The 25,078-nt window shown below is 39.3% G+C and overlaps 1 protein-coding gene across 1 annotated transcript in view; it reads left to right on the top strand.

Annotated features, from left to right (window-relative positions):
* PARD3B (par-3 family cell polarity regulator beta) overlaps positions 1-25,078 on the top strand; it is a 972,625-nt gene that overhangs the window by 797,311 nt on the left and 150,236 nt on the right. The window contains exon 20 of the mRNA XM_028510082.2: positions 21,299-21,601. Within this exon, the coding sequence (XP_028365883.1) occupies positions 21,299-21,601 (303 nt within the window). The remainder of the gene's footprint in view (positions 1-21,298; positions 21,602-25,078) is intronic.

Below are 25,078 nucleotides of genomic sequence, written 5' to 3'. Positions count from 1 at the left end.
ATAGGACAGCCCCGCTACAAGAAAGCCCCTAAATGTCAGTTGTGCCAAGGTTAAAAAAACCTTGTTTTAAATAAATAGATAATTATATAATATGGGTATAGATGTACATATGTAAATAGAAATATGCTCTAGATAGTACCTCTGCAGCTGGACCTGAGGATGTGTATTTTAAAACCAGTTCTGAAATGATTGTTGTTATAATCGTGACTGGGATCGCCTGCCCAGGTGGTGGCCACGCAGAAAGATTACGAGACCCAGGAGTGGGTCAGACCAGGGTTAAAGACCTGACTCTGCCTGAACGCACTGTCAAGCTACTTAACTGTTTGTTTCAAGATGCTGAGTTCTAATCAGTTCAATGAGAAGCTTCTCTTTTAGACTGTTGTGAAAAGTAGTATCTATGAAGCAAGCACCTGGCTTACTCTAGGTGCTCGGTACTATCTACTGACCAGCTCTGAGGATTCAAGACCCCAGACAATACATTCAGTAGCTTTTGGGAGCCCAGAATGCTCTGAGACACGCCATCTGTGAAAATTGCTGAACTGGATACTGGCATGATGAAGAAGGCCAACTTGAATGCAGGCTTTGCCCAGCGGGGAATGATGCCAGATAGTTCCATTCAAGAAGCTTCTCTTCATTTCTTATTGATGGCCACTTGCAAGTTGTACCTCACAGTGATCTTGGCATGAGATGGCAGCACAGGAGTGGGGGGCGAGCTGGCTGTCACCAGTGCTGGGCATCATGGAAACAACTTCAAGAGGAGGGGCACAAATGGCATGGGTGACTGTCAGCCTCTCCAAGTCCACGGGGTATGCGTCTGCAGAAGACACTTGTAACCACACTCGTGAAATGCACAAAATCCTCACTTTGCATTTTTGCTGTATGTATGACATTAAAGGTGGGAGGGGACCTTTGAACTGATAATATTTCTAATCCAGTCTTTGGTGGAAATGGAACAAACAGGTCCTTTTTCTGGCCGTTCACTCTCTCCCACCTACCTGTTCTTGCTCTGTACTTCAATGATTTAATGACCTTATAGTGCATCTGAGTTGACTTCAGACTGATGTCTAAAGGAGCCTGACCCCTCTCCCAGTCTCAGACTCTGGCCTCCTCCTTTGTGCCCTTTGTTTGACTTTAGTATAGAAAGTTACAGAAGTTAAAGTGCTTTGGGCTGTGGCATAAATGTCTGCTTTTTTAAGAGGTCATTTAAAAGAGCCTTTATTTAATAAAAAAGAAACAGAACAAGTGGCTGTTTAGATGGATGCTGTTTAAGTATTCATGTTCTTGGGGGGATCTAAAATAAATAATAATTTGTGAAATCGTGATTTCTTAAAGTAGAGATTGCTAAACATAACAGGTTGGTAAAGGAATCAGTAAATAATAAGTAACTTTTGATCAGCCATTCCGCTCTCCAAAACTATTAATGGCTTTGGGTTGCCTACTGTATACAGTTCAAACTTCTTGGACTGATAGTACCTGACAATAGCCTAGCTTTCCAACTGTAATTTTTACTTCTGGCCAAGATGACCTACACACCCAAGCCACTCTGGAATGTTCACTTTTTTGCAATCACCGTAGCCCTTTCCTGTCTCTGTGCCATTCCTCATACCATTTCCCTTGCCTAGAAGCCCTCCTTCTGCGTAAGTTGGTCGAATTCAATGGGAATTCAGAAAATCTCACTTCTTCCACTATACCTTTCCAAACCGCCTAAATTGGAAGACTACTCTTCCACTATATCACCTAGGTCAAGTTACTTAATATTCCTGTCTCCTGTTTGTTTAACTGCAGAACAGGTCTGTGGGCGTTGGAGCACCGGGATGTGGTGGTGAGGGCTAAATGAGATACTGATGTGCGGCGTTCAGAATACTGCCAGGCACAGAGATGCTCAGTAAATGGTGCACTTACCATTTTTCCTAGGGACAGCGTTTCTCTGAAAGAAGGTGAGCACTGAAATCAAGCAGTGTTGCGCCCCAAGCCCGACTCTTCTCTGCTTGGGCTGTGCAGTGTGCATGTTTTGCTGAAAACCTCAGAGCCTCCGCATGCTCGTTTGGAAAATTTTTTCATAAAAGTGAAATAATATCTAGCCTTCAGAGTGCCCATGAAATTTACATAAGATGAAATAATTAAAGCATCTAGAGCAGGTCTTGGCATGTGGTAGATACACATTATTGTTATTTTGCTTCATTGAATTGTAGATGGTTGTGATTACAAACGTGCCTTCTCTCCCTTACGATCTTGTAATTTCCTCAAGGCAAGGACTACATTATACTCACTTTTCTCTTTCTCCCAGCATCTAATACATTACATGTCACAGAGGAGGCATGCAAGAAGCAGTTGTTGAGTGATGGGTGAATGAATGAATGAACAAATATAAAACGGCACTAATTTTAACTTTATATTTCAAGTGAATAATCACTAGATTGGAACCAAGAGGCAGAAGAGGCTAAATCAATGGTTGACAGAGCTACAGAGTTTAGAAAAATAAGATGGTCCCTTGGGCTATGAAGTGGTATTGAGGAGCATGAGGTCATTTGTCACCGGCAGTAGAACAGTGGACATGGGTCCTTGGTGCATGGTGGCCCACCCATCAGGACTCTCAGCACCTATTTTCCTGTCACCGAACCAGATCCTGAGAGGCCAGACCCTGAAGTGAATGGCATGGAAATGATATGGTCCTAGAGAGTTGCTTATTTTTTTAATTAGTTTTTTGCCCTCATCCTCTTCCATTGGCTTAAATTTAACCAGTTGAAATTATTTTTAAGTACTGTACCATTCATTTCATCCTCTAGAAATAAAAGATTTGCCTTTATGGAGAAAACTGAATCTGATTATGTAGATGAGACACACTGCCCTTGGCTTATTCTCTGTCAAAGGAGAATCTTTCCTGTACTGCACATGGAGCCCATTCAGTCAGAATGCATGCTGCAGACTACCATATTTTGCTGTGTATGCTGCGCACCCACATTTTTGGCCCAAACTTTCAAGGAAAAAAAACAACTTTTGTTTTCATTTTTAATTAAATTATTTCTTTATATTTCGGTACTTGTTTTTTTGTGTTGTAAAGGAATTTTAGCTTTTTAAAAACATATTGTGGTACAAAAAATTTTATGTAACAAATAATCACAAAACACAAGAACAGATACAAGGCATTTCAGGTACTACGTATGTATAATGTGCATCCTTATTTTTCCCTCAAAAATTTGGGCAAAAATGTGTGTATTATACATGGCAAAATATGGTATATTTCAGGAGTGCAGGCATAAAAAACTTTAGTGGAAAGGGGGGATTGTGAAAAACGGTAACAGCCACTGGTGATACACCAGATGCCATGGAGCCCCTCTCTCCCGGCGGCAACATCACTAAAATTCTCGCCCATGTTTAGGAGTCCACGTTACCTTTACATTACAGTTTTTATCTTATGATTTCTTATTTTACACTCTCCTGCAATTTCATGTCTTTTCTTCTTGTCTAGATCCCAATTCTCTTGGGGCATAGATTGTAACTACTACTTATTTCATTTCCTTACATCTCATTTGTGAGAACATATGTAGTCAAGTCCTGGTTGACCTAGAAGTATAAAATAGTATCAGGTTTAAAATAAGTTATGAATGTAATTTTTAAAGTTTGAGAAACTCCTAAAAATCAGTGGGAAAGTAATTAATAACTATGTGTTAGAATAGATTGCCTAAACTGACAGCCGTCAGAGGAGAGACAATTGGGGGCTTGGTGTAAACAGGTCAAGGAAATAAGCAAAGAATAAACTCGTAGACACAGACAGCAGTGTGGCGACGGCCAGAGGGAAAGAAAGGAGCATGGGGGGAGGTAGAAGAGGGTAAAGGAGAGATAAATGGTGATGAAGGAGACTCGACTTGGATTGGTGAACACACAGTACAATATACAGATGATGTGTTAAAGAATTGTACACCTGAAATCTGTATCATTTTATTAACCAATGTCATCCCAATAAATTCAACAAATTTAAAAAGATAAAATAGATTGCCTAAAATTTTTCCATATTTTTGAAAGTGCAGTGTTCTGCTTAAAAATTACCCTTACTATAATAGTAAGCACCAGTTTAAAAAAAATAAAAATAAAAATGACTACATAAGGAATTGCTCAGACAAATCTGTTTAAAATAATAGCAAACTCTATTAGTGACAGTATCAACAGCTAATTAAAAATTCTATCCATGAAACTGTAAAAGATGGCACATTTCCAATTCAGATTGACACTGAGGACACAGAGATAATTGATATTTGTTCAATAATCCTAAAATGTTTCACAGTTTCTAATAGAAGCTGTGATAGCCTCAGAAAGTTTCAAATGCTAACTACATATATATTCAAGGTATTTAAAGATACGTTCAAACCAAATAATGTGTCTGCAGAAAAGTATAAGATTTTAGCTGAATGAGAATCAAAGGACATTTTAGTAGGCCGACTTTGTTTAAGAAAAAAACCAGAGTCAAGAAAATGCATAGTGTAACTCATATGTTTTTTTTAATCTGGTTATAGTAGATGTAATAAGAAAATCATGAGAGGGTTATTTACTGGTTGAACTTTGAAATTTCAGAGCTGTGTTTTGTAATGGTCACATAAACAAATGCACATTGAAAAAAATTATGCAAAGACCATTAAATATTCCACTTTGGAAAAGCAAGATCATAGCTTTAACAAAATGCTTTTGTATTATAGTTGGCTGCTTTTGACATTAAATTGAATATGTTGCTATATATTCTTACACAGCAGATTAAAAACTTGTTATAGTAAGTTTTCTAATTTTTAACAATCAGTTATACCCTCAGTAATTGTAGATTTACCTTCTCAATTTCAAAGGATGGACAGGTAAGGCCTAACACTAAAAGGCTTTAAGTGAAACCAGAACATTTTACAAAATGTTAAGAAATGGGCAGTCAGTTCTTGAGAAAGCATAATTCTTCTTTCCACCAACAAACAAAATTTCAGCGCCAAGAAAACCGACATTGTGCTAAAATATTCCCTGCCTCACATATGCATATGACTTCAGATTAAAATGGATGCCTAATAGCACTGACCAATTCACATTATAAGATGAGAACTGTTCAGAGGAAATATATACACTCGGCTGGAACCAGTCACGCAGCCCTCATCGATCAGTCCGAAATCAACTCTGCCCGTGGCCATCACTCGCACCGCCACGGTTTACGTCAGCTTGGCTCTGCCTACGTTCAGATAATTTTTTTAAAGTGACACAATACACCAATATGGGGTGTGAACCAAAATGGGAATTCAACTTATCAAATATATTCTTAGAGCTTTTGCTTCCAAGCGGGAGAGGAGGAATACATTTTGCTGAAAGTATGCCAATTAAGAAGAGAAAATTGGGGAAGATTTCCAAATATCCCAAGTTAAAAGTAAAATGTGTAGTATGTTTTTACAGCTTTTCTGGAGCATTTGAAAACATATGAAACTACACAGACATGTTTATGATTCTATTTACACACTCGTTTTTACGTTGCCTTATAATCAGATGACATAGGAAAGGAATTTTTCCATCTAACAAAACATGAGAAGCAGTTTCAGACATAGTCTAGCTGAGGAGTGCTTAAGTTTTATTAGTTTGTGGCATCAAAGTACATTTTTCTGGTATTAAGAGAGCTGAGCTGTCTGAAAGTTTTACTGTTTGTGGGAATATCTAATGTTGGAAACTCTACAAAGGCCGTGTGTGTTTGTATGTGTCCGCCTGTCTTTGTGAGATTGGTACTCACATAGAGAGATAGCGTGCGTACAGTTTTACTAGTGCTCGGCCCTGCACTTCTTAGCCCCTCTCAAGCATCCAATAATCATTCCTGACTGCTTAGAAAAGCAGGAGTTTTCCATTTTAAATCAATTATTGTAGAGCATCAGTTCACGCACTGTATGAAAGACTATTCATGAAGAGAACTGAGTACTTGGAGGAAAGGGAAGGTATGGGAAAGGAAAGAGGAGAAATGGCCGGGTACAGGGAGCGGACCACCACGTGGGGAAGCCAGCACAGCATGCCCCTTCCACGCATCATCCCTGGAATTCCTGAAGGCTGCACCTGCCGCCGAGCAGAAGTGGGTTTTCCGTTTTGTTTGGTGAACATAGTCGGTTGGCTCAGATAAGTAAGGTAACATGAGAATAAGGTTGATACGACATTAACTATACCTTTCTATTGACAGTTGATACATTCAAAATTCGGTCCATGCTCACTGTGGTCCAAGTACCATAACAGATGTTAAGGACTCAGAGATTAGGGGTATTTTTGCTTGTTTTTTGTTTGTTTGTTTTCAAGCAGGAAAAGGAGGTCCAACCCCAGGTGAACATCTAAAATGTGTTCTCTTGAACAAAGGCCTTCAAGCTAAGGGAACAAGTGAACCCCTATCTTCAGAGAGAGCACCTGAGAGGACACCAGACTGTGTCATCTGCACAAACACAAGGTGGCATATTCCATCCCAACCCTAGTTTACTGAGTACACCCCTTTGCATCTCTTCCTTGTAACCCTCCACCTGATCCCCACATGCTGCAGCGTTCCTTGGAGGATCAACTCAGCTGCCTCTACCTTCCACTGAACTGCAGAAATGTCTCTTAATCGGCTCTGTGTTTAACAGTCCTAGGTACCGGTCAGATGGGAAGAGTGCTAGAGGCTGGCCTTTGGAGGGGCCCTCAACGGAGGTCTTTGTTGAGTTCCACTTACTGTCTGTGAATTTTAAGATCTAACAAGCATGCTTGTTTCTAACAGGCAGCACTTGCTTGGACAAGCTATTGCTAATCTCTGCCATCTTGTATTTGCTTTTTCTTTTTTAAATTTTTCACATTTCTTATGTGAAAGGTCACCTTTAGTTGGTCACTTCAGTTGAATAGTTTCCAGTGTCAGTTCTAAAAGCACATAAGAAAGATTTGTAGTTCGATTACTTTTAATATTTTTGATCACCTGGGGAACCAAGATCTGTTTTACATCCCCAGATCTTTTCCCACAGGATTCACCACCATGCTTTTGAATCTGAGGTTAAATCACAGTTACATGAAACTTTTCCACTTCGAGGATTTGGGTAGATACTTTTTGCTATGATTCACTTTTGATTTCCTAATTATTTTTGGCCTGAGCTCTTCAATAATTCAGCGAGCAATAATTGAAGAGCTAGACACTGTGAGTAAATCTCGAGATGAGTAAAACACAACCTAGTCCTCAACAAGTTCATGATTAAGAGAGGGGAGAGAAACCAATACACAACTAATTACAATAAATTTAAACTTTGACACATAGTGTGATGGCCTGTAAACTGCTGTGTAATCACAGAGAAGTCACCGTGAATAAATAGTGTCAGAGCCGAGACCATGGAGCAGAGCTTCTTTATTGTCCGGGACACCTAGACACTTGCAGTGAAATCATTACAATCAATTATAAAGTACAACATAACTGTGCAGCATATTGGAAGAGACTTTTGAAAGCTGAAATTCTTAATCCCATCAATAATATATGATATTTTTGCTGCTAACTAGAGAAGAATGTAAGACTCTGGAAAAGTTTTCATTTGAAATCTAAGGGATTTTCCAAGCAATCAGGGTGCTTTTGACTATAGTTTCTTTCTCCAAAGCTGACAGAGGCAACAGCTGAAAATTCTAGGGCAAAACTTTCTGGGAAAATAGCAGTTAGTTGTGCCAGGCAGATAGCTTCATTTTCCAGTAGTCTGCTCAAATTTTGCCAAAATATACCAGTTGATAGGTGGGTTGCATACTATCTAGTTGTATATAAGTCTATGCACTCCAAATATATGAGAGAGATATATGCATATAGATATACAAATATTCTTAATTATACACACACACACCATATTCAAAAAAGGTAGAGCAAATGGAACTTGTTACAGTTTTGATAAAAAACTGTAATAACTAACTAGGGTAACAAAAGGCCATTTTTCCCCCTTTTGCCCCATATAGCAGTACAGGTATGACAAAACTCAGGCTAACTGAAAAAGCGAGTTCCATGTTTCATACAATTCTCTTACCCTTTAAACTCTTTCAGGTTAGTAATACTACGCAAACCTCCTTACCCTGGGCTCAGCCAACTGGATTCTTTTATAATTCCCTCAAACACTGCACTCCTGGGAGTGGGAGGAGAATCAGGAGAAAATGAGCCACACTTCCCAGGGCCAGGCGCGGGCCAGGCGCCAGCAAGTGTAGATGGAATGTATCAAGTCAATTAACAGCCAATGTGTAGCTTCTCCACTCTGACTCCTCAATATCTCAAGTGTTACAGGATGAATATTGGAGCTGAGAAGGATGGTCTTCAAGTGTTATCTGTTCTCAGTCTTCTAAAAAACACTCTGTTCAGTGCTTTCACTTAGGATAGGTTAAAGGATTAGTATGTTTTAGATACATTTGTGGCCAACAGATTCAAACCAGCAGCATTTTCTGCTTTGCTCTCAATCAAGCTAAAAATTCGAAGAGCCGTAACACACCCACCCCCTGAGCATTTCACCGACCTAGATTACACAGCAGTTAGTGAAAGCATCTCCTCTATCTGGGGTTCCAGGTAGAACTGGGAGGGAGCTGGAGGAACTGCGCACGTGCTTTTCAGGCACTGCTGCTCGTGCGCGCACGTGAAGGTCACCTGAGCATCTCCTCTCTCCTTGCCCCTCGCCTATGTCAGAGATGGAGGACTGCTGCTGTTCTCGCTAGCAACCGCTGCCAGTTACGTGCCAGCCACACTCTTCCAACAGCTTTAGTTGTAGTACTAAGTCATCTAGCCTTCTCCCTCTGCGTAGGTATTATCATAGTTCTCATTTAACAGGGGACAGAGGGTTAAATAATTCACCCATGGTCACAAAATTAGAACGTGGCAGACCTGCGTTCCAAACCCAGGTTCCCTGGCTCCTTCCGCCACCCTGCCCCTCCGTTTCTGAAGCGGCGGCGGGTCGGCATGTCCATCAGCCGCCGCTGGGCTACCAGGAAAAAGGCCTCGCTTCGGTGGCACCGTAGGGCGAGGAGGCCACCTTCTGTGAAGATCTTAAGGCGGAAGCATAAATGTAAATTTCACTCATTAAAACCATAATTAATTTATTGAAAGCGAATGGTTATTATTTCAGGGACGAATGCCTGTTGGAATATGCTGGTTATTTTAATGAACCAAGAGGTTCTTCTGGGACAACTTCCACTGTGTATTTGCAAGCAGGTCACTGTAGATTTTCTAAGAAAGGGAATAAAATAATTGCTGCTTACCTTTAAGTTTTCCGTTATTAAGAATGCTAAAGAAAATGTGTACTGTGTAATGTATTTTGGGGAAACAGTAGGAAAACATCTTTAGGAAGGGCCTGACATCAGCTCTTTTAAACCCACAATTCTCCTCCTGGAGTGTCGTTTCTGGTGTCGCAGGTGCCATGGGCCAGGACTGGCCTGTGCAGGCGTGGTGCCCGCAGGAGCCCACAGTAACGTCTCCAATAAAATTACTGTGTTTGCATTTAGAGCCATTCATTTCAGTTCCTTCTTCTATGTTCCACAGTAAACATATATTTTTAATTTTAATCTGTTAGTGGCATATAGTATGACAGCTTCCAGCATTTGGCTTACCTTATCCCTTTATGTGCTCTAGGGTGTGAGGCTGGTTTCATTGCGTATATTTCTACATTGCAAGACAGACACGTTGACATACCATCCCAGGCTCTGAAAGAAAATAGGTCTTGCCTAAACACGTTTAGTTATCAATTCCATTTATTTATATATAATTCATATTAGTTTTGTTGTATTGCTGCTGTATCAAATTATCACAAACCTTGTGGCTCAAAACAACAAAGACTAGATTCTCTTACAGTTCTGGAGGCCACTGTTCAGAAATCGATCTCATTGAGATAAAGCCAAGTTGTAGGCTGCCTGATTCCTTCTGCAAACTCTAGGGAAGAATGCATTTCCTCGTCTTTTTGGGCTGCCTGCAGCCCTGGCTTGTGGCTCCTTCCTTTATCTTCAAAGTACATCTTTCCAGTCTTTGTTTCCATTGTCACATGGCCTTCTCTCCTAGACTCTGCCTGCCTCTGCTTCCACTGTCCTCAAAAGTGCCTGCCATGTGCCAAGCACTGTGGTAGATGTTGGGGTCACATCAATAGTTGGGCAACTAGGTCCCTAATCTTGTGAAGCCTACATTCTTGTAAAGAGATAAATGAAAGAGACCAAATCATGTAGTGATATAACTATACAGAAAATAAAATAGAATAATGTGAGAGGGAGAAGGGACTGGGGAGGGTGTCTGAGATACAGTCTGAGATGCAGAGACTCAAATCACAGTGCTGCGCCAGCCACAGGAAGCCCTGAAGGCAGAGGGTTTCGGACAGAAAGAGCAGCAGGTGCTAATCAAGCCTAAGGCAAATAAAGCCACGGGCCTGGAGTGAGGTAACTAAGACAGACAGTGGCAGAAGCCCAAGTCAAGGAGGACTTGTGTCTGAAGATATAGCGTCATAAGTCATAGAGAGGTGACTAATGTTAACTGAGTGTTAAAGAAGACATGGAAGTGTTCGAATAGAGAAGCAGTTACACTTTCATTCTTTACCTGATCATCCAAGCTGCTATGTAAAGAATGGATTTTCCAGCAGGGAGATCTGTAGCCACACCCTTCTCCCTTTTAAAATGTATGCTTCTTTATTGCTATTACGTGGAGACTGTCTAAATCTCATAGTAATGAAGGGAATGAAGGCTGTTTCCCCACATTTGAGCACTCAGACCACTGCAGTATCCTGCTAACTGCAATAAAAAATGTCAACCTGTCCCTTATTCGCAAGTTTACAGTCCCTTTGGCAATTCATGGTTCTGAGAGGAGATAAACCAAACCTCTTTTCAATTGCTAAGAGATTTCTTATGTTAATTATAAACAAAACCTGGAGCAAAGAGCCACGAGGTGGACCAAAGAATAGGGAGCCAGTCGAGTAATGGAATGCTGTGGTCAGAACTGAGAATGACCGCTCAACAGAGTATGTCTGACATAATGTCTGTTGGTCTTTGTGGAGGGACAAATGAGGATAGATCAGACATTAGGCCCCATGCGCAAAAACCTACTGGCTCTCATAGCAAATAAGAGATCCTCACTGTCATCTTCAACACTATGTGCGGGTGGTATGTGCTGCCTTAAATAGCCTCCCTCAAACTACACCGAGGTGGGAACCAATGGTTGTGGTTGAACATTTCTCCTCATTATCCGTTGGAGCAGGAATGGAGTGATGCCTCGTACTTGTCTTCTTACTAAGTGCCCGACAGCTCATTGGCTGAATCACTGTACACACAGTGGGTGCCCTCTGGATTAGCTTGTTGGACCTTCTCTGATGGGTGTGGGGGGATAATCATCAAAGGTAGTGGTCAGCTTTTTCTCATGTTCCATTCTAGCCTGTACATGAAGGGGGCCAGACGACAGGGATACTCCTGGTGCCAGTTCATCTTGAACTGGACCCCTGTTAAGGAGACCCTGTTGATATCACTTTGGAATTAGGAGAGGACCTGCGTTTGCAGGCATGATGGACAAGCCAGTGATTCCCCCACCTGTCAAAGTCCCCTGTGCTTTTACTCTTGCCTGGCATAGTTTTGAGTACATAATAAACGCTCAATAATAAACGTTTCTCTGGTTGGAACCAGAGAAACCAAATTGACTCACAGGTTCCATTTTTTGGCATGTGTCTGGACTTCAGAGAATAGTCTGTATGGTTTCTCCAGCACAAAGTAAAATCTTGAAAAGACAAAAATAACAATCCTAACAAGCACTGCAGAGCATGCAGTGGTTTAATAAAATATTTCTGCGGACCTGTTTAAAGTCTCTGGTATAGATGGAACAGGAGGGAAAAGAGTTCCCTCCTCTTTTTACTGCTTCTTTTAACACACCTCATCATGCAGAGTACGTGATGACAGAGACATTCTGTGCAAAATGTGCCGTTCCTGTCTCCGATACAGTTGTGGTTCCACACTCGGTTTGTCCACTCTCCATACATGGTATGCCCAGGCCTTGTGGACATTGATCATCCTTCTGGAGCTCTTTGTAAACCCAGAGTCCTTTCCCCAAAAATTCTGTGACCATCACCTTGAGACATCTGACATTTACGGCTGAGAAAACAAAGGAAATAGAGCCACCTATGCGGTGTGGATGGATGCCCATGTCCCTGTGCATCAGCATATTTCCATGTGAGCAAGCTTTTAGAGACAAAGATCAAAGACACGTTCAGGGGAGCACTGGCTAGGTGTGACATTCCAGGTGACAGAGTGGATGGAAAAGAAGAGTGTGAAGGAAAGGAAAGGGAAATGTAGTTAGTTTCCTCTTATTCTCTGGATTCTTCCTGTTTTCTCCCCAGGAAGTTTATGTAGATGTACAGCAACTCAGTCAGCATTAGGGATTTATTCCCATTATTTTCCATATGATGGCAAGCACCAGCATGTCAAAGGCCAGTCATTTATTTTTGCAGATATCACCCCAGACAGTTCCTAGGATTAAAGCGCTGTAATCCAGATAATTTTAACACAGAAAACTTACTTTTCCCTCTGCCTTCCACAGTAGACACACATAAATGGGGGGATTATAAAAAATACATAAGGCTATTGCTTGCTACATACAAATGTTGTAACAATAAGCATAAAGAATAAGAATAAAGCACACCAATAACTTGTAAATTTTGTTCAACCAGCATAGTCCTCTCAAGGGTGGATTCTTTTTTTTTATATTTTTTTTTAAATTTTTTTATTTTATTTTAATCATTGTTCAAGTACAGTTTTCTCCCTTTTACTCCCAATCCAGCCCACCCACCCAACCCTCTCCTCTTCCTTCCCATTACCACCCTCCCCTTAGTGTTTGTCCATGTGCCCTTTAAAGGGGCGGATTCTTACAGCTTTCTTCAATGTAAGTCTGGCCAGCAACCTGGACATCTTTGAATGTCTCCACGGCCTAAGGTCACCATTTGTAGGGGGACTGTCTAGGGTTGCCGTAAGGGACTCCTGCATTATCAGAGAAGATGGCAAGCACTGTGTCATTCGTCCCCTCTCCCCCCTTGGGGGGCTAATTCCCCAATGAAAGCTAAAAGATGTTTACTAAGCACTTCTGAGAAATTTGTCCGCATTATGAGAATACAAATTACAGGAACTCAATACATTAGCAATGGAGGAAGTTTAATGGGTCTGGGAAAGGTATAAATTTAGGGAAAATGTAAATTGCAATAATAAGAGAGCCTTTGCTGAATGGCAATTGTCTTGAAACAGTAGTATTTAGAAGCAATGGGGAAATACTGGAGAATCTTGCCATTTGACATTGTAAAAAATACAGCGAACAGGTAGGAATTGAAAATGATTGCCGTGATTTTAGAATATGAAATGCGCCCAGTGTCAAATACGTACAAACCATTTAATGTGGGAAATTCAGTAGGAGCTGGACTGTGCGGGATATGAAATCTTTCCCATGGTCATCCTACCAACACAAAGAACTGGTGACCCTCTCAGCGATGCGATCTCCAGTTTTTGAGTGTTCGGAGTCCACACCTGACTCTCACAGGCTTTGCAAACGTTAGTGCCTTGGCCTGCATTCATGAGCATCTGCATTGCCCTTACCTCATGACATCTGACGAACCACGAGTACAAATTCACGTACCATATCCATATTCCGGCACAATAGCCACGAGTCTCTGTGCAAAAAGAAAAACAGGAAGCAAAAGTCCATTGAAAAGATTCCGTTAACAGCATTAAAGAATTTGCATGTCAGTATTATAGAATGTGAATTTTACTTTCCAGAAAATTTACCTATGTATTACAAGATAAGTGATGAATTATCCCATCAATCTAGTTCCCTTTCCACATCAGGTCTGCTTTAGGCTGACAAGAAAAATGCACAGGACAAAAGGAGAGATCGTTTAGAAAATGTTACAGACACCCAGGCAGGAATAAGAAAGTCGTGAAAAATATTAATGCAGTCAAAATAGTTTTGTTGAAAAGATGAAACATTGATCACAAAGACTGTATGTGACTCTATATTGGCTGGTAGGAATAATAATAATAAAAATAGCTGTAATTTTTCCTGGCCAGGTATATTGCAGCTTAAAATGGCATTCAGAAGGAAACGCTAAAGAAACGGGGCCTGTTCACTGGAACAAAGGATAATGGTAGTGACCTAATTGCAGCTGCCATTATAAAAGCAGAAATGATAGCAGGACAAATTATCTCCACTGTCCAAAAAGAAAGCTGTTCAGCAGGTAGTTTGTGATCTCTTTTCACAATACTCCTTCTTTTGCCCCATAGATCTCCCCTGAAAAGCCTTTTCTGACCTCAGCGACTGTCACCACTACAGGCAGCAAACCTTCTCTTCTACTGCCTATTCATCTGTGTCTCTGTTGTTTGGGCTCACACAGTAGCCAACAAAGAGAATTCCAGTGGCTGCATCTTTCTAGCACTGGGCGGGTTGATCAGAACTATACTGTTGACTCATTCTGCATGAGTCAAATCAATCAAGAAATAGTTTGCAAAAGTCACAACATTTTATAAAGTGTTTGATGGTAAAGTATAAAGTATGGAATGCTGATCAATAACTTGAAGTGGAATTATTAAAGGCAAATGACAAACAGAAAAAATGTGTGCAACTTATATCACAGATACAGTGCTAATATTGCTGCTATACAAAGGTCTTTGAAAAATCGAGGGGAAAAAAATGACAATCTGCTAGAAAAATCTGCAAAAGATATGGACACCTCACAGAAGAGGAAATGAAAATGCCCCTTAAACATATGAAAAGATACTCAGCATCACATAATAAGAGACAGACTAATTAAAACTTCACTGAAATATTACTTCTCACTTATGTTTATCAAATATCTCAAAGTTCAAGAACCTGTTTTGTTGGTGAGACTGAAGAGAAATAGGTATTCTTCTACAGTGCAGGTGGTAATGCAAAATAGAACAATTATGGGAGGAAATTTGTCATAATCTGGGAATATTAAATGTGACTTTCTCTTTGACCCAGCTATCCTACTTCTATGAATTCATCTGAAAGCCACAATAGCAAAAATATGGACTGACTTTTGTGTAAGATTCATCATTACAGCATTATTTGTGATAGTAAAAGATTGGAAATACCCAAACATCCAAGAATAGTGATTCGTTAGATAAACAAAAGCATGTTCACATAGGAGACTACTATGAAACTTTTTTTAAATGAGAAGGATCTCTGTCTGCTAATATGCAGTCTTTTTCTGTTTGCTAATACGCAGTTGTTTTACATATTTAACAAATGAAATGGAATCAAAGGAAAAAAGCAATCCCTAAATATCAAAAATAAACCAAAACAAATAAACCTACAGTAAAAGAAATTGGTTGCATAGCGACTTAGAGAAATGAATTACTTCAAGTGATGTTTGAACATAGCAGTTTGACTCTACAAATCTAGTGGAATATTTTCTAACCAAAAAATAGAGCTACAAACATCTTAAATTGCCATCCAATGGTCTGTTAGTAATATTGGTATTATTATTGTAAAACTATGTGTATTTAAAATCGTGTGTAATGGTACAAATAATTATACCAATGGTATTAAGAATCAAGATTTTTCATTTAAAGAAAGCAGAAGCAAATATAACTGTCTTAAAAATAAGGTCAAAATTCTGTGATGTTATATTTGAATCAAAAATATCAGTATGGGCTTGTGATTTTTTTCAAAAAGTTATATGTCCTAGCTGCGTCTGTAAAAAAGAAGTAGAAGCAATGACAACCCATGGCATGAGCCATCCTAGGGCCCAGACTGTGTTCTCTAGAGATAATTTCCCATCAAAAACAAAAAGAAGAAGAATTCCTTGGAGAAGTGGCTGTTTTCAGGATAAGGACACAAAGTACTCAACAGGAGCCTGGGGTGGCTCGTTTGTCATATAGCAAAAAAGCCATTAATGACAACTGGGTGAAATCAGGAGGACAAAGGAGCCAACATAAAGTGCCCCCCTGGACTAAATCTTGACCAATTTCCACAACAAAAAGAGTAAGGAGTACACTTGATTGAAAACATAGAAGTTTTTTAAAACATAAAGTTCACAATAATATTCACTCTCCCCACTTCCCCCCAAAAGGTAGCTAACAACTCGTTGGACACCACCGGAAACATCTAGAATACTAAGTCCTTACTCTGCAAATCAGCAATTAAAAATAACTGAGCATTTATCCTGCCTTCCCCGTACTATGCACAATTTAGGGTAAGCAAAACACCCAAAATTTTGAGGGAAAGTTTTTCTTTATAGAAGAACTCCAACTAATAAATGTAAAAGGAATAAGTATTTTTAAAAAGTATCATTTTGCAACCTCTAATAAAATAATTCAGGCAAAAATCACTAATGGAAGAAATGATCCAATGAGCAATGGAGGCATCAGTTTGTCAACTGAGCGTCATTCAAGTAAGACGGCCTGAGTTGTATGCTTCTTAATATGACATAACTTAAGGCATATTTACTAGGTCCTGGCCTGGTAGCTCAATTGGCCAGAGTGTCATCGCCATATACCAAGGTTGCAGGTTAGACCCCTGGTCAGAGCATATACAAGAAGCGATAGATGTTTTGTGAGTGTCTCTTCCTGGCTCTGGTGCTCTGGGCTTGGGAGTCTGGCTCAGGATTGACACTCAAGCTCCTTAAGGGGAACCTCTGCAGTTGAGATATTTCTCTGGGTTCTTAGCCACTGCCTGTAGGAGCAGGGCCATCCCTTCTGCATCTCCACCGTTTCTACCCATCTTGATGTGGCTTTTCTGTAAATACTTGGTTATAAGACTTCTGTTCAGCTAGCCTTATAACTGGTTATTCAGTTATAAGGCTGAATATAACTGGGCTGGTTATTCAGGTTGATTGTTCCATATTTTAGGTGTAATTCCAGTTTGGTTCTTTGGTCCTGGGTGGAGAAGAGTGTAGCTTCTACCTACTCTGCTGCCATCTCGGATCTCTGCCTGTCATTTTCTTGATGCTTTTTAATGAAAAGGTTTTAATTAGAGGGAATGTTTTCTTTTTGGTTTTTCCCTTTTCCTTTCATGTTTGTTTCCCTTTATGGTTCATTATTTTGTATTCTCTCTAAGAAATATTTGCCTACCCCAAGGTTGTGCATATAATCCCCTTTATTTTATTCTAGTAGCTTTATTGTTGTGGACTTTATGTTTAGGCTCATCTTCCATCTTGAATCGATGTTTGCTGTGGTGTTATGTAGGGACCACGGTTCTTCTCAGAGACGACTTTTCTTTTATTGATTTTTCAGCACCACTTGTTGAAGAGATTTTTCCTTCTAATTGAATTACTTCAGCACATTTGTTGTAAATTACCTCACCAAATGTGTGTTTGTGTGTGTGTGTGTTACTAGACTCTGACTTCTGTTCCATTCATCTGTGTGTCTGACCTTTGGCTTAATTGCTGAAGCTCTATAGTAGGTCTTGAAGTTAGCAATGTGAGTCTTCCAACCTTATTTTTCAGAAGTATTTTGGCTTTATTTTTCCCTTTAGCTTTCCATCTAAATTTTAAAATCACATTGCTAATTCTTGGAAAATAAACTTGTTAGAAGTGTAAGAGGGATGGCATTTAATCTATAGAAAAACTTAGATGAATTGACATCTTAATAATGACATTTCCTGATCCATGAAGGAAGTATAAAACTCCATTTATTTAAATCTTGTATAATTTCTCTCAACAATATTTTTTGTGTTTTCAGTGTAGAGTACTTACACATCTTTTGTTAAATTTATCCTTAGGTTTGCAATGTTCTTTAATCCTATTTTAAATGGCATAGTTTTCTTGATTTTAGTGTCTAATTTCACTATAGTACATAGTGAAATAAAACTGACTTTTTTATATTTATCTTGCATCCTTCAACAGTAACAATAAAATATATAAATTTAAAGAATCCTCCCTGATAGAAAAAATATATACTTAAAAATACATATTGAAAATTATCAACCCAAAAGGACTTTTCTACTAAGATTATTGGACTTTAAAGAAAAGAACTTGACCAGATAAGCAAAAAGGGCAAGTTTCTTATAAGAAATTTACAAGAGAAATAAAATTAGATTATTATCTGACTTTTCAACAGCAACACTTTGTCATAAGAAAATAGAGTCATATATTTAAAATATGCAAGGAGAACAGGTGAGCTGTTGTGAATTGAAACTGACAGACAGAGATATGATGGAAATTCCCTTTGAGGAAGATTAATCTAGCAGCCTTTTAAGGTACAGATTAAAGTGGGATATCACATCACAAGGTATATAAATGTCAAGTCACTATGTTATACACCTGAATCCAATGTAATATCATATGGAATTAGTGTCTAACCGCACTATCCGATATAGTACTCATGAGCTCATGTGGCTACTGAGCACTTGAAATGTGGTTTGTGAAACTGAAAAACTGAGTTTTAAATTTTATTTAATTGTAATTAGTTTCCATTTATATAGCATCATATAGTTCATGACTACCGTGTTGGACAATGCAGATGTAGGCTGTTTAAGGCCTAAATACTGGACTGTGGTTAGAGAGAGGGAATTAGAAGAACGCATCCTAGATGTGTCATGGGAAAAAAGAATCTATGTTTTCATAGGTGAAAAGGGAAAACAGAGATTTAAACAATTTAAAGGTAGAGTACTGGTGAGAACTGGGAACCAGGTGGTACCATCCAATAAAAAGGATATGTTATCTAGGGCTATTTTTAAAAAATAGATACCTTAAAAGGTTGAGTTCCCAGGAATAAGGAGACCTCTAAGTGGAAATGACTATAAAGAATTAGAAACCTCATGCTGAATTGGGGCAAGAAGTCGAAGCAAAAAAAAATATATATATATATATACTTATATACATAATATATAATATTTATATACACATAAATAGGTATTCATACAATATGTACTATTATATTATTATATTACATACTGATATTATATTATACTAATATTATTACATTATATACTAATATAAACATCATTATATTTATATAATATATTAAATAATAATATATACATTTTTTCCATTTCTCTCTTGAGTCTCCTCTGTCTCCGACACCCCTTTTCAGAGATTGCCTTGTCTGCCTTCTCTTGAGAGACCCTGATATATGGAGTAATAATGATGGTTCAGAGAAGTTACTATTGCACCTACTGAGTGGCTAATACGAAATTATTACTGCAACACCTAATGGTGTGGAAAGGATCAAGGAGAAATGTGGTTTTGTTTTAGAAAGGAAAATCACAAGGTAAAATATTGGTCTGCATACACAGAGTACTTTTCATCTGAGAATCTCTGCATACTCAGCACACTTAATAGGAAAACCTCAAAGACAGAAAAGTGATGAAAAAAGGAATGTGGATACTCGTGTTCTGTTTCTGTGATTTTTAAAAGTCAAGCTTGGTGTTTTCCTGCTTCATTAATGCACAAGTATAGCCCTATGGGGCAGCCATGAGATGTTTATCTTTCTGCTGAATGATTTCTCTCGAAGGCATCCCACTTAGGAGGGACAGTAACCACACAGAACCCCACCCCCTAACTTTATTGATGTCCTGCACTCTATTAGCAATGGAAATCCATCCCTATCGCCGTAGTGCAGCGAGCATTCTAATAATCCAGTCGGCGCTGTCCCTGGAAAGATTGTTTTGTCGCAGAATGGAGCAGGTTATCTCCTTTATCAAAAATTATTCAAAACAAACATCCATAAATCTAGGACTAACACACATTGAAAGAGGATGGGCAGGGTCTCTTCCCGGGTAACTACTGTGTAATCTTCCTTTCATCTTCATTCAAAATGTCTGGGAGATTCAAACTCTCTTTTGCGAAAATATAAATTCTTCTAATTATTTATGTGTGTAGTGTGAGGTACATGACTTGACCTAGTCAAAAGAGATATGCAGTGATGGGTCCCGGCATTTATTTTCATTTGTTGTGACTTGAGGATAGATGCTGGGTTGTTTTTATTCCCATCCTATCCTTTTTTCATATTTCATATTTTTTCCTCCTTCCCTCCTGTCTACTCAAAAAAAAAAAAAAGCCATTCTGCCAAAAGAGAAAATACCTTGAAAGAACATGGCTTTTAAAGATTTTTACTAAGAGTTTGATGTTTTGTAAAATAAAACTAGCTGCCACGTGCAAAAACAGCTGTTTTTGTTTGAAGAGGAGAAGATTCTGAGAGAGTTCAGGTTTTGTTTTCGCTCATCTGAACCTGCAGTACACACTGCCAAGTGTATATAGACATTTCGCTTCTAGCCCACAGCTCTCTTGTATTCTCTGAGCCCAGGACTTCGGGTTTGTCACCGTCCTTTGTTAAAAGTCTTTCTTTCATCATCTTCCCTCTCTCATCCTGTACACAATACACCTCGTTTGCCCAGTGATGTATAAGATTACATTCTTTGCTCATTAGCACCGAAAACCTCCTGACACCATCCGATCACCATTGTCCAATAAGATGCACAGTGACCTTTCCATTTTAACACCTAACTGGGAACCTAGGAGAGCTGATCTAACACTTTCCAGATTAAATGTCAAATTCTCCAAATTCAGATGGATTTGGAATCCACCTAAGTGTACTTTTCTGCTCCCATTCCCAGTAGTCTACACAGTACACTGATTAGCAGAAGCATTTTGTAATATCACTTAAGGCTTTAGCGCCATGGAGGTCTGCCAGTAATGGTATTAAATTCACTTATATGTGCCAATTCATCTCTGTCAGGAGTCTATTAATTTCTTCACTATTTTACTCTATCCCTAGTCCCTATATAATGAGACACAATGATTCCCATTTATTTAACAAAAAAACTTAAGAGTCTCTTATAAATTACATCTGATCCCAACTGCTTTTAGTGACCAGAAAGCCTCTGTTATTTCTTTTTCATATTCAAATCAATTTTTGCAAGCTCTTTTGTTTAGAAGAATACACTGGAACTCTAGGGTGCCAAATAATTGAAATCGCAGGCAAAGTATAAGATTCTGATGGGCTCTTTTAACATGCATCCCTGTTCCAAGGCAGGCCTCCATGATATCACACGAAAGATGTACTGTTCTCACGAATGAGCACATCCCACTTACAGAGAAGGAATGTTAATGAAAATCAGCCTGTGACTTTGCAATCAGCCTAGCCATCAGCGGGCAAGATGGTGAAATACCTACAGTATTGCTGTAAAAGTAAAGACTCTGTAACAAAGGCCATAGATATAAAAATAATCCCGTGGAATATGCTATTCACATTTCTGCATGGTATGGTCTTGAGAATATAGGAAAGTGACTAGGAAGAATTAACATACAGTCAGGAGAATGTGTCGTATTAGCATATAAACTCACATATATCTCTATCTTTTCTACATTTTCAGGATCGGAGCAAAACATCAGGAGCTAAGGGAAAAGCAGGCAAGAGGTCTCATTGATTATGCTACTGGTACAATTGGATCATTGCATGATATGGACGATGATGAAATGGACCCCAATTATGCCAGAGTGAACCACTTCCGGGAACCATGTGCATCAGCAAATGTCTATAGGTCGCCATCTCCCCCTCGGACTGGACCACTGGTTTATCCTCGAGATGGCCGTCCACTGTCTCCAGAGAGAGACCACTTAGAGGGTCTCTATGCCAAGGTCAACAAGCCATACCATCCACCAGTGCCAGTTGACAGGTAGTATGACTTATTGAAAGATGAATGTTGTTTTAATTCAGTAAGTTTCAAATCATCTCCACTTCCGAAGCAGAAAAAAACATATCCTTCAATCTATTAAAACTGAAATGACACAGTATCCTTGACAAGTGCTATGCTTTGACCTAACTGTAAGGTATCAGCTATCAAAAATAAAACAATAGCCAGTTATAAGATGACATGAATGAGTAGTAGAAGTTGAGTTCATGGTACAACAGGGAGTGATTTGTGAAGGAATATTGTGACAGAGGACTAATGGTGCAAACTTTGAAGGAATATGGTCCTTTCTCCTAAAAGCCCTACTGTCTTATTTAAAAGAAGTGAGGAGTCAGAGGAGGGGATGATGACTTCTAAGTAGGCGTAATAATCGAAGCAGAATCAGATCACTGCAGAGGTGTACAGGACGTTGAAAAGTAAGACTGGGATTTTCTACTCATGGAAAATGCGATCCTGTACAGATATTCATGGATGATCAGAGGTAGAAAAGGAGATAATCTTGGCAATAGGAGTTTGATGAAGTAGAGAAAGATAAGAAGTGACAAGGCCAAGGATGTTTAGGTGCAGCAGCTAAGGAAAGAGATAATAGGACCGTCTGTCATGCAATTGAAGTAGGTAGTGAACAAGACGACTCCAACCCCACCTCCTGCCAAAAGTAAAATGCCTCATCTCTTGAAAGGCTGATATAAAAGAGTGTTAGTCAATATACATTGTTAGGTGACCCTTAGAATTACACGGGCAAGGAATGAGTTTACTGACCTTGGTTTAATCTGGCTGTAGCTTGAAGTCTGGAGGGAGGAGGGGGAGGGGGAAGGGTATAAGGCGCAAAGAGCTCTCATTCTAGATGGAAAGAAAGACTCGTTTTCCAGGTTCCTTTTGGTCCTATTAGTAACCAACTTTTGTGTGATAGTATGATATATTGCATATGTTTACCGTTTACATTTCCCCAGCTGGGTGATATTATGCACTTTCAATTAGGTTGGGGAGAAGCAGGGGAATCATGGCATTTTTATGCAGACTGTAAAGTGTAGCTTCGCAAGACTGATTACCTTTCAGAGCCTTTCCAATAACCAAGTGGGAAGGAAGGAGCAATTTTTAATCCTTACTGTCAGGCTTGCAGGTTGATAGTATTAAAGAAAGATGGTCAAGTTTTTCTTTGGGATAAAATGAAAATATAAATTTCTATGACTGTGTGAGACAGCCGTAATAACTAAACTGTTAATTCAAACAACTGATTAAAAGTTGGCCTCTTTCTCCCAAGCTTTTATATAGGGTTGAATTTTTGTCATGTAAATGATAATACCAAGCATGAGTCTCTTCTGGCTCAGACCGTAGGAAATCTTACTTTCTCTAAATCAGACTGGTCTTCATCACCATCTGCTAGAATCCCAGCATAGACCTTTTTCTAGGAACTTCCAAAGCCAGTGTTCCTCAATTCTAATTCCAAGAAAATAAATATGAAGCGTTCTGTTGAAAAAAATGTTCACTAGTCAAATGCTATGGGGAATTCCGGATTAAGTAACACTGAACAAGTTTCTTTCCTGTGGTCTTTTTGTCTTTAATATACTCATATGCATTGTCAGTCTCTATGAGGATCATACAACAATCAGCACTTAACACTCCCAAATTTTTGTCACCTAGCACTGATTTCTGCCCCCAGATCTTAAGGTTATTCTTTGGAACACTAGGAGACACTACCCTGAAGCTAGTTTTCACCTATGGAGATTTGACTAGGAAAGAAATTGTGTAGGCTAATCATAACTGGAGCTACTATAGAGTGATGCCAGAAAAAATATGCAGTTACTGCCCAGCATAGATATGTGCATAAGCCACAGTCTTCCCTTCGACTCTGACCTCTTTGCATTCATAAATGATCTGAAGTTCTCTCAGTGGAGGTTTAGACAGGTGTCATATGTTGGGATAAAAGATCAAAGTGTGATTCTTTATACTCAGAACTTACTTTATTCTGCCCTTATCTTTAATTTTATTTAAAGATTGCTTTCCTCCTTGTTCTTCAAGTTTCAAAGCAAGCAGTTTATGTCTTGGCACATAATAAGCATTCAATAATTTACCTACTATCATTATCATTGCTTTTATTACTGCCCTTCGTCAATGATCTTATAAACATTCCTGATACACCAGGACCCGGCTAGTCTAAGGAAAGAGCTGTTGGTGGAAGGGTCCCCAACAGGGCCTGCAGTAGGAACTGTGAGCTCTAACACTACTATACGTGCTCTTCGAGGCCGCCATGCTTTCACCCTCTGCTCCGTCTTTCACTCTTTCAGTATGTGTATGTTTGGCACCGACTGTGTTCCAGCTACTATAGTAAGCCCTAGGGGAGATACAAAGATGGCTGAGATATGGTTCCAGGCTACAGGAAGTCATGTTCTCTTTGGAAGGGGATGAAGTCACGTGGAAATAGATCATTACAATGCACCGTACACAGAGGGAAAAAGAAGCTTTTCTCTTCTAACTCTGCTGCTCAGGAAAAGTCTCCAAAAGGAAGTGATATTGGAACTGGTTCTGGAAGGATTAGTAAGAACTGACCACATCTGGTAGAAAAATTGTCTTCCTTATAGAATAATTAGCGTGGACAAGGCTGAAGTGACCTGAAAGAGCATGATGATATATCAAGGAAGCTCAGAAGCATCCAGAACATGGAGTGAGCCTGGGAAAGAAAGTGATAGGAAGTGAGGCTGGAAAACCTATTCATCCATGTTGATGGGTAGTAGCCGTCCAGAAATCTGTGTTAAGAAGGGTTGTGACTACCATACGATCCAGCAATTCCACCTCTGGGTATTGATCTGAAGAAAACAAAAGCACTAATTTGAAAAGACATATGCACCCCTATGTTCACTGCAGCATTACTTACAATAGCCAAGTTATAGAGATAACCTAGATGTCCATCAGCAGATGAAAGGATGAGGAACACATGGTATATATTCATATAAGCTATAATGGAATATTACCCAACCATGAACAAAAATGAAATCTTGCCATTTGTGATAACATAATACCTACAAAGGTATTGTGCTAAATGAGATAAATCAGACAGAGAAAGACAAATATTGCATGATTTTACTTATATGTGGAACACAAAACAAATGAACAAAGTAGAAACAGACTCAGACACACAAAGAACAAATTGACGGTTGCCAGAGGAGAGGGTGGGGAAATGGATGAAAAATAGATGAGAGGAATGAAGGGTACAGACTTCCACTTACAAAATAACTAGGTTTAGAGTGGTATCCAGGTGGGCTCCCAACCTCTTAATAGCAGGTTAAATCAGGGCCGTGGGAATAAGGCTGAGCTGGGTCCAGTTATCTTCCAGATACTACTTCATGACCTTCCATAAATTAATGTCTCCAAGATGCTATTTCTCAACCTGACACATATAACTCAACAAATATTTCTTGTCTGCTCAGTACCAAACCTGAGTTCAGTGTGGTACTCATAAGGGAA

This window comes from Phyllostomus discolor, chromosome 4 (genome assembly GCF_004126475.2).
Source record: "Phyllostomus discolor isolate MPI-MPIP mPhyDis1 chromosome 4, mPhyDis1.pri.v3, whole genome shotgun sequence".
Classification (NCBI taxonomy): Eukaryota; Metazoa; Chordata; class Mammalia; order Chiroptera; family Phyllostomidae; genus Phyllostomus; species Phyllostomus discolor.
This window is presented reverse-complemented; position numbering and strand designations above follow the sequence as displayed.